At 36.0% G+C, this 11,225-nt stretch overlaps 2 protein-coding genes across 2 annotated transcripts; both read left to right on the forward strand.

The window, feature by feature from the left end:
- The first annotated feature begins 351 nt into the window (after positions 1 to 351).
- LOC120766808 (arrestin domain-containing protein 2) lies at positions 352 to 5,875 on the forward strand. The gene is made up of 4 exons (XM_040092513.1): positions 352 to 686; positions 3,760 to 4,133; positions 4,191 to 4,773; positions 5,319 to 5,875. The coding sequence occupies exons 1-4, from the start codon at positions 557 to 559 to the stop codon at positions 5,585 to 5,587; spliced, it is 1,356 nt and encodes a 451-aa protein (XP_039948447.1). The 5' UTR covers positions 352 to 556; the 3' UTR covers positions 5,588 to 5,875.
- Positions 5,876 to 6,724: 849 nt separating this feature from the next.
- LOC120780565 (arrestin domain-containing protein 3) lies at positions 6,725 to 10,988 on the forward strand. The gene is made up of 4 exons (XM_040112826.1): positions 6,725 to 7,327; positions 9,437 to 9,786; positions 9,846 to 10,416; positions 10,482 to 10,988. The coding sequence occupies exons 1-4, from the start codon at positions 7,216 to 7,218 to the stop codon at positions 10,748 to 10,750; spliced, it is 1,302 nt and encodes a 433-aa protein (XP_039968760.1). The 5' UTR covers positions 6,725 to 7,215; the 3' UTR covers positions 10,751 to 10,988.
- Positions 10,989 to 11,225: the final 237 nt, after the last annotated feature.

Here is an 11,225-nt window from a genome sequence, read left to right on the forward strand (position 1 = left end):
TGTTGGCGTCACCCTTTATTCTGTGTATGTTACTATCGCTCTACATTCATAATAATTATTTGTGAATTGAGGCAAACACCAACACATTTATATTATTATCTTTGTCAGTTAACAAACAAACCACTTGCACGCTAAAGCGAGTGAGCAAAAGAAAGATAAAACTAAGAATTGCAGTTTTTTTAAAGCGCTTCCCACACATACTCCCGGGCCATCGCCACGCCATAAGCACCTGCTCACATATTTAGGCACGTAGATTGCTGTCCGTTGCGGTGTAACTGCGTGCGCCGCTCACCTACATTATTAACTATTATTGTTGCCTCAGTTCACCGCTATTGCGGCTGGTGTGCGGTCGTGCCATCTGCAATAGATTTTGTAGCGTTCGCGTTGTCTCAGTGCTAACGCACATAAAGAAAAACGATTAGAAACGAAGTCGCTACTTTTTCGAGTTAAAGTTCAGCAGACACTTCATACTGTTTGGCGAACGCGCATGTTTTCGTGTCGGATATTTATTTGAAAAAAAATTTTGTGAAATTGTTAAATTTAAGTCGGATTCAAGATGGGTGATGCTAAGAAGTTTAATAACTGTGTTATTGTGTTCGATCAAAACGATTTCGGCACATATTTTACCGGTCAAATTGTTAGTGGTAAAGTGATTATAACGCTGGAGAAGACAAAAAAGTTGAAAGGTAAAAAATCGGACATTTTTGTTATCAAATCATGTTGAAAGACAAATATGTTGAATATGCGAATGCTTAAATACAGGAACAAAAAGAAAAATGAAACATTGTATAGATGATCACTATTATATTATATTTTCAAATATTACTGCTAAGTCTGCTAATTAGGTCTTTCGAAACCCTTTTCAGTATTCCAGTGCAGTATTAATTTAACCACTTTGGATAGAGAAGATTTTTTTATTATCAAAGTTTTATGAGGCTAGCAATCCTACCTATTAGTTACACTTCAAATCTGATATCGAAACAAGTTAATGAAATTATAATGGCATCAAATAATATCTACAGACCGCTCGGTCATTTGAGATGGTACACTTACATATCTAGCGTACTGGGAAAGGCTAGTACTCTGAACAGTGGATGCATATATTCCTGTTCATCAAGTTTAAGTACACCTGAACTTAGTAACGCAATCACGGCCGGTTGAAATAGAACCTACTTTTCTGATACTTATCTTCAAGCATATCAGCGTTTTATTATAAATCCATAACTATAAAAGCTTGTCCAGTGGAAAATATCTTCGTTATAATATAAAAAAGTGAATTTGATAATTTTACAATCTTACAAAGAGCTAATAAATTTTATCGACGATATGCGATAAAGTTCCAAATATGTCGAACAAATGGTCATGAGAACGTTTTAGGTTAAGGTAGCATATTTTGTACCACACGAAAAACAAAAATAACTTAAGACCTTATAAGTTAATGTTTTAAGTTTTTAAATCCATATTCAAGTGACCGCTTTCTCCTGTAATACTATAAGCTTGAAAAGCAAACAGATACTTACGGACTTAAGCGTTTTTTTCAATAATCTTAGTTGCTTATATTACTACTTTAGTGCAGTTTCTACTTTAATAGTAGTGGTTTCTATGAAGTTCTTCAATGTTTTAGAATTTCCGCTTTGGTAAGTGATTAACATTTTTCTGCCTACGCATTAATCGCTTAAAATTTACTTATAAGTGACTCAGTTAGGCCAAAAAGTGCTAAACACATATCTATTTTCTTTACTGAAGCATATCCAACGCTGATTCAGTGTGCTATGTTTGGTAAATGTTGGGTTGTTGTCAAAGCTTTACTCTCTTCCATATGAAATTGGACATGAACTGAATGAATCTGATATTAGGTACATAAATACCATATACGAGGTGTGTTCAAAAAGTATTGCGACAGTTTGCTGACAGTTTCCTTCGATTGCAGGGGCGTGGTGCATCATGAGTTCTTGCCACAGGGAAGAACGGCCAATAAGGAATATTACCTGCAAGTTATGCGCGATTTGTGAGAAGCAATCCGCCAGAAACGCCCGGATTTGTGGAAGAACAAAAATTGGCTTTTGCACCACAATAACGCCCCTGCTCACACATCGTTGCTTGTGCGCGACTTTTTGGTCAAAAACAAGACACTAATGATGCCGCAGTCACCGTATTCCCCAGATCTGGCCCCCTGTGACTTTTTCTTGTTCACTAAACTGAAGAGGCCCATGAAAGGACGACGTTACGCTTCTCTTGACGAGATAAAGACGGCATCGAAGGAGGAGCTGAAGAAGATAAAAAAAATGATTTTTTTAAGTGCTTCGAAGATTGGAAAAACCGTTGGCACAAGTGTATAATAAATATCTCATGGGGATTACTTTGAAGGGGACAAAATAGATATTCATGAATAAATAAATAATTTTTGAAAAAACACAAAATTCGCGATACTTTTTGAACACACCTCGTATGTCTCTCAACAGTGAGAACATAGTGATATCTTTCAAAACACAGTACATGTTATTATCTTATCTTCACTGTTATACATCTTTGTTTGTGAAATTATCTTATCAGCATTTCGCATTCACATAAGCTTCTAACTAATATTGTAAAGAAAATATTTTGTTTTAAATCCAGTTATATCCAGTAGACAACACTTTAAAAATTATAATAACACATACATATGTAACATATATCATAAAGAACCGGAATTTTGAACCGACTAATAATCTTTATTTAACTTTCGAGCACTTGTCTGCAAAATTTGGCAAAACAAATTATCGCGACTTACGAGAACTATCCAATAAATATAATACTTAATTTCACCGTCGAACGGCGGCATTATCACAAGAGAAATTTAGTGTCACTTTGCACGTTTTCCTCGGCGACTATGTCAAGGGAATCTCACTTGTTATTTAAGATATATAAAATTGAATTATTTGTCAGAATGGATTTGATAACTATGGTTCCATACAACAGAGCCATATTCCAATATAGATTTTAGCAAAATTATAAAAAGTGTTTAAGAAACATACGGAGATCTAATTTCTTTAGAAAAACGTTTTAACAAAACTGAGAGCACGTTTTGAGTTGAAGATCATGGGAGAATGGATGGAAGGCTACAACAATATAACCCTCAAATCGACAAAGTTAAAAACTAGCTCTAGTCTTTACTTTATTACATAAGAAGATGTGTGATCAGATCTATGTGAAAAGCACATCGTCTTACATTTTTTAGCATCCATTGGCAAATCATTTCTGCAATAGACACCTTTCTCCTGTTGTAGTAAATGATTTGAAATCCTTTACGTCGTCGACATGTAATAAAATTTTTGAGAATTCTGTTACAGAATAGATATCGTTAATAAACAACCAGAACAGAACCGGGCCAAGATGACTACCTTGCGAAACACCTTAAGATACATTAATGGAATCTGAAAGAGTATTCTCAAATATCACTCGTTGTGTTTTATTGTGTAGATAAGAAGATATCCATGGAAGAAATTTCGGTTGAAAGCCGAGTTTAGGTACGCGAGTCGAGAGTTTTAGCTAATAAATAATTAGATGCAGATCGGTCCTCACAGACAGTCGACGCGGAAAGGCACCATCGTTTTTTCTGTGATCCTATCGTTTGAGTTTTCACAGTTTAGAGTCTTATTATAACAGGGACGTTGAAGATAGCCTAGACCATAGTGTTCACCAACAACATGCTTACATGTCCTCTCATAAATTATAATATGTTATTATTCATTTTATTTCTGCACTTTTCCTACTTTTCAGGCATTAAACTACAAGTTTGTGGATTCGCGGCTTGTCAATGGCGTGAAAAGTATGGACAAAAGATAGCTGTAGCAAAAATTAACCCAAGGGACAAACATGTATACTTTGGTCGCGAAGATTATATAGCGTCTACGACATTTTTGGTAGGCTCGGAGTTTGGCAACAATTTTTCTATGGAGGAGGGCACTTACACCTATACATTCTCTTGTCCCATACCACCGCACTGTCCATCTTCCTTTGAAGGCACTTACGGCCATATCCGTTACCTCGTCAGGGTTACTTTCATAAGAGCAGGTGCTGCGGATCGTGTACATAATGTCGGTTTCACAGTGCTCATGCCGTTAGATCTAAATAAAGATAGTAAATTGTTAGAGGTAAGTAAAATCAATTGGGGATTCTATAGTATTTAGAAAGTATATATTTTTTGACAGGCTCCTGCTAGCAATGACGCTATGGAGAATGTTTGTTTCTTTCTCGCCAAACCCGTACATTTGACAGTTTATCTCCAACAAACTGGATATGTACCCGGTCAGTTTGTCTTGATCAGCGCAGATGTCGACAATAAATCCACAGCAGATTGCAAAAAATTAATAATAATGCTGAATTTACGTGCCACCTACAACTCAGAGACGCCTGCTCTGCATACTGTCTCAGAGAAAATCTGTCTTGTCAAGAAAGTGTGCGGTCCTGCACCGCGACAGACGCGTAAATCTTTCGCTGAGACTATACGCATACCAGCAACTGCGCCGACTTGTGAACACATCAGCAGAAATGTGCGTGTCTCGTACGAGTTATGCGTTATGGCCGTGATGACTACCCTGATGCGAAATCCGAGGGCTACAATACCGATAACTATAGGCAATGTGCCGTTAGCAATGAGCAACACAATAGAAGAAGAATTCGTGGAGGAGAGAGAAGTAGAAAATATGCAGCCGACAACATCGCGTGCGCGTGAAATCGGGGCTGTTGGCGGCGCGAGTGAGGATGACATCAGTGAAGAGGAAATTGAACTGCGTAAGTCATTCACAAATAGAAACTTTAAATCTTCATGATAAAAAGAGATGCGAAATTTTTTAGCAATAAGAGCATGAAAATTTGTCAGAAACCTAGTTTTGCAGCGCTAAATGCTTCATTAAGCTCTTGATCGTTTCATATTAGTTAGTAGGTTTGTCCCATCAATTTCTCAACATAATTACTTCCCAAAAAAAAGCTGGCAATTGAAAGGACAAAGACACTAAGTTACCGTTTATATATGTTATATACATTTCCTGAGTTTTCCTCAAACATGCCGAATTGCAGTTTAAAAGACGGAGATATATTAGAAGTAACAAATTAATATAATTTTTAAATAACTGTTAACAAACTTGGAAGCAATATACAGATAGATTAAGGTAATCCAAGGATCTCTGAGATTGGTTTTAGGATTGACGTAGTGGCCAATATCCCAGCTTCGTTATATTTTCACATATCTATTCCTCACCTATGTACTTAACTTATAGTATATCTTACATATTTATGTTTCATTTCTTTTATCTTTTCTTCGCTCAACAATCTTGCAGCTCCACCATCCTACGAACAAGCGATGTTCATGAGCACAAATATCGCTGACAACGATGCCAATACAGTCAGCGTAGATGCACCGTTCACACCACGCTATCCGGTCTACAATATTGATGAAAGTTCTCTGGCCTTAAGCAGTATGGGTTTGAGTCCACCACCGAATTTGCCACAAAAGCGACCACGTCGTAGAAGAAGACACCGACCAGCGGAATATCCAACAAAGTTCGCCAATGATCAACTGCCAACTGAATCGCCAATACAAATATGAAATTGCGAAACCAACTGCTTGAGGAAATCAAAAACCAAAAGAGGCAAGAGATATCAAGTGCAATATTTTACATGGTCAACATTATTGTATGAATATAATTGTTAGCAAAAGAAAATTAATCTTTACACGTATGAAGAAGCAAAAGATTAGTTAAGAATACTAAATTCCGGATGAAAAGGTACATATACCTTAGATGTTCGTCTTCTTCCGGGTTATCGCGCCGCAAAGGCCAATTATGAATTCACTATATCAAAAATAATAAATAAATAAATTAACTAATAAAAATAATTATGAGCTTATTATCAAAAAAACAACAAAGAGTGTTAGAGGATGTTTTATTGTGGTGCTGTATTTCGGAAATAACTGCCAAGCCAACTGCCAAAGCAGAAAAAGTACTTGAAAGAAATTTTAGGTTGATTACAATTTAAAAAATTAATGTTTCGCCTTTCTTTGAATGACCGATTTCTACTTGAGGATGTTCGTGAGAGAAACCTGCCCAAAATCACACTACATTGATACATATCCATGGAGAATTAATGTTTTGAGCAGAGTCATTGGTTCAAAACCTCTGAATTTGAAGCAGAATGCGTCTTCTGTTCATATGCTCGACTTCGTTCGTTTGTCTTTTAAATATTTGGATATATATTTACTTCAAAATCCTCGGTTGCCGAACACAAATTTTTGTTTTAAATTTGGCGACGGAATTTCTGGAGAAATTACTTTAGTAAAGTTTGATAACAGAACTCTATAGATATTTCAAAACATTGACAAAAGTATTTCAAATTTATATTATAATATTATTTCCACTATATAAATAAAATGTTGGCAACTCTGTCTAATATCAGCTGATAAACTGTGATATTTAGCCGGCTCGCCTAATAAACAAACATGAAAATCATGTGAAAACAAAAAACAAGTTGATGACGTCACATCTAATGGCAAATTTCAGACGCTCCAACAATGCTGAGCTTCTGAACAACTCACGCGCTCATTAGAAAACACAAGCGCTCTCCATACACATATATAACCGATACATATGTAAATGTATATGTAGGTAAAATGCTCCAAAGTACCAGTGGCGACAGTCTCATTTCTTTCATTCTTTCCTAACAAACCGAAGCTAGAGAGTTTGTTATAATATGTTTTAGATAGTCAGTGAGACGGCAGTGCGCCGGTTGCATCGACAGCTTGGAGCCAAAATAGACTGTGAAGCAGCCCGTGTGGACCTACAGTATACAAAATAATTATATATTTGTGAATACATATCTATAATATATATATATTGTGTGCTTTAAATATAATATGTTCAAGAATAAACGCGTAGATAAGAGAGTACTGTGGGTATAAGTTATTGTTATAAAAAGATTAAGTGAAACATAAAAATTCATTAGAAAACCTGGATATATAAATAAAAAAATATTTTTATTTATTATATACATTATATATATATATATATATATATAGAATGAATATTTATAGCACCGCGTTACGTTAAATTGTTGCGTCTGACTGCTGTGTAGAACTGGTGCCTTCGCATAACTCATTGATACATGTGAAAATAAATTTATAGTATTTAATTAAAGCCAATTTGTTTACGCGCTATAAAATCTTTAATAAATACAAGAACAATGCCATCGGAGTGTATATTCGAATTCGATCGCCCCCAACCGGTTTACTATAGCGGAGAAGTAATTAACGGACGCATTAACTTGCATACAACCAGCGAGAAGAGCGTTCGAGGTAGGCGGATCTCTGCTTGCAATTAATATTTAGTATAAGACATCAGGGAATACAGAATAAAATAAATGAGATTAGTGTAGTTAATAAAGTATAAAATATTAAATATGCTACTTACGAATTTTTCGAATTACTCACGGTAAAGTAAATATATATTATAGATGTAGTAAATATATCATTATATATGCAAATTATATAGAAAGCATTAACGCTAACATATTTGCTGAACAATTAATGTTATTTATCTCCAAACAATGATTAGCAATTGATATGCTATTCACTGGAAACTAATAGTGTTCACTAGAATTGCATTTATAATCACATTTATGTATATAAGTATTGGCGTATGTATGCATATTATAAAAATTCATTAAGGGGTCAGTAGGGTAATCCGGCCTGTATGGAGTGTATAAACAAATTTTTTCGGAATTTTTTGATGACATCTGTCGGAGCAATGGCTGGGTGAATGAGTTGCGTTTTTACCTGGCGGACACGATTTCTCATGTTTGGACCATCTGAAACACAAAAACCCAATTTATTCTTAAAAAGTACGTGAATGGTTATCGCCCCTATTAAAATCATGAAAAATTGTTGATAAATGAAAAAGTAATTTACGTTTTTTTAATTTTTCCCCATGTTTTTCATAAATTTTGTCAATAAATTATAAAAAATATAGAGACGATAGTCAGGCGTTTTGGAAACATTTAAAAAAAATTAAGCAAATCGGCTGAGTAGTTCGACCGGAATCATGTCCGCCAGTTAAAAAAGTGTGTTTTGAGAAAAAGTTTCAGGTACTGAAAAAGAATAAAAAAATAGGCATAAACGTTGAAAAATTGACATATACCTAAATATTATTTTTGGGCCTTTTTCGAAACCTTTCAATGGTAAAGTGGGTTTCTACATTAATTCTAAGGGTGTAATGCAAAAAAAAAATGTTTTTGAAAAAAGATTAGCCTTCTAACCTCTTAAAGCTCTCAAACACTAATTAAGCAGGTATCGAATATATTATATTATTGGGGATTCCTTTTCGTAATATTCTATTCAATAAGGCACAATAAAATTGATTGTATTTCTAACAAAAAGTTCCAAATATTCGCTTTTAATGCGAAACGAATATATATTTGAAAATGATGCCACAAAGTATCGAAACAAAATTGTCAGATTCCTTTAGTATTATTATCATTTCAATCAATAAATATCCTTACACCTTCCTATGATTTTGTTAAGCTTTTATAAACTATCACCCTTAAAACCCCAAACTTGAACTACTAGACAAGCTGAAAAGTTGGTGTCGTTCCGGTGAGCCAGACATAAGCTTCATAAGGCAACAGCTGATAACAGATTGGTTTGACAAATCACTTCCGTACTCAAGATTTTCTGCGGAAAAAATGCCGTCTGCAATACAGTTAAGCTACAGGTAAAAAGTAAGCGCTGTTTTGAAGCAAACGACTGTAGAAATTATGGTTTTTGACAATGAAAATAGTATGGAAAGTTTACTGATCATCATGTATATTGAATAATAAAGAGCCTTAAATAAAATATTAATTTTATTAAAATTATAAGCAAAAACGGGAAATGACTTTCAGAGACTTGAAGATCACATTGACAAATACTTATATATTGTAGCCTCACTGACGTCGAGTAAAAATAAAGCTTCTGCAGAAATAATTTAATTATAACTTGTCACCAAAGATGTTTAGATCTTAAAAAAGTAAAAATGATCAAAATTCCAGCCAAAAAGTGCGAGCACGATGCCATTTACATACACAGACCTTTTTTGCTTGAATAATTCCTCTGCTTGCGATCTACTAACGCGTTTGCATCTTTTTCTATTTCTGGTATTAATGATAATGAACTTGAAGCATGGAATGCCAACGATTATTATATTTTTGCATTTTTTTGTGTACGAGTATATTGCCAGTAATACCATACAAGAACTTCTGCAGTATATATTTTGAAATATGAGAAATTTGAATTATTTTAATTTTATTTGCATGAATTACTGTAGATATCATTTATGACATCATTCTTTAGACTCCCTCGGGATATGCACATTTACACATATAAATACATCTAAATGTACTTTTTTTCAATCTCTCCTGCCAAAATCAGAGGTCTACATACTCTTTGTGGGCGAGGCGAAGGTCCGCTGGGAAGAGAGCCGTACACGCTCTAGGGATGGCAAAACCGAGCACTATAACGAATATTATCGCGCTGATGAAACTTATCTACACTCGAAAACTTGCGTACATGGCGAGGGCGCGCTTCAACCCGGCACATATACTTACACCTTTTGCATACCATTACCGCTGGAGTGTCCCACATCGTGTGTGGAGAAATATGGCAAAATTGCATACGAACTCTCGCTTGTATTGAATCGACCATATCGGTTCGATAATGTGTTCAAAAACCCGCTAACGGTTTTATATCAGGTGAATTTGAACATGCAACCGGAGTTATTGGTGAGTTCGTGAACTATACATATTTATATAAGTGTTTATATTAAATGCAAATCATCCAGATACCGATTAAAAGTGAGGACGTTAAATACTTTTGCTGCTGGCCATGCTCTTCCGGCCCAGTGATATCAACGCTTACCATACCATTTGGCGGCTATGCGCCCGGCCAGAGAATCAAATATCAACTCGAAATAGACAATCAATCGACCGGCTATGATTTAGCTGATGGCATCGAATTAAAACTGACACAGATATACAGCTTTGAAGCACATACGCCGCATAGAAAGACGCGCTATCACAGCAATACATTGGCACTCACCGAACAGGGTATGCAATGCTTGCGACTGTCTAAGCGCTTGATTGACGGCACACTTCTTATTCCGCCTGTGCCGCCTACCTCGAATAGGAATTACATCATTGGTGTACGTTATGAGATTAAAATGTCCATAAACACTGGTTGCTGCCACACAGACTCCGAAATCGTTATACCCATAACAATTGGAACAGTGCCTTTGGCGCAGAGCGCCACCAATCCACAGAATGCAATCGGTTTGCTGCCGACAGCGCCAGCAATTCCCGATACACCGGGCACACCACCTGGCAGCGATGCGCCACCAAATTACGAAAAATTCAGTAAGTAAATTCAGCTTAAGCGTAGGACAAGGTTTTATACAACTTTTCTTATAAATTTTTCACAGAGCCACCGTCCTTTGACGAGGCCACCACCATTGGTGGAAAGTTTATCGATCGCGATGTCGATGAGCCGAATCGCAATGATGAATTCATACCTCGATATCCGATGTACACGAATTTCGCCGTGCCCACAGCACCGTCTGCCGTAGGTGGTGATGAGACCGATGCACCACTGCTGGTATCGCACAACGAACCACCAGCTTATCAGCAGGAAAGTGCACAGTCTAGCCAAACGGCGACACGCGCCACAGCTGGCTATGGTTGGAATAGTTGAAGCTGTGCAGCCACTTCCTTAATAAGTTAAATATATTTACCAATAATATCAAGGATTTTCTTATTGAATCGCGCTTAGCGTGCATATTTCCTATTCCAAGCCATGCATGACTTTAAGCGTTGTGTTTATTATAAAGCTTACAGTTTCTCTTTGATATTCAAACCAATTTTGCAAACTTTTTGTACATAAACTTGCTTAATACATCAATAAACCAGCCTCTGTAATATATAAACTAAAAGGCTTGCCCAAATAGTTTTGATGAATGCTTGACTCTTCTCGATAGGATGAAAACTCGGTGAACTGAAATACATGAAAAGAGAAGGGGTTGAGGGGACGTTTTTAGACTCACAGTGGCTGCCTTGAGTTACTCGATTTTGACTGAATATTCTGCTCTCATAAATAAGGTCCACCAAGTGCAAGTGAATCCTTGTTAGTGTTAACAAATTCATTGACACATCGGATGAAATTCTTGCAG

This window comes from Bactrocera tryoni, chromosome 1 (genome assembly GCF_016617805.1).
Source record: "Bactrocera tryoni isolate S06 chromosome 1, CSIRO_BtryS06_freeze2, whole genome shotgun sequence".
In the NCBI taxonomy this organism is placed as follows: domain Eukaryota; kingdom Metazoa; phylum Arthropoda; class Insecta; order Diptera; family Tephritidae; genus Bactrocera; species Bactrocera tryoni.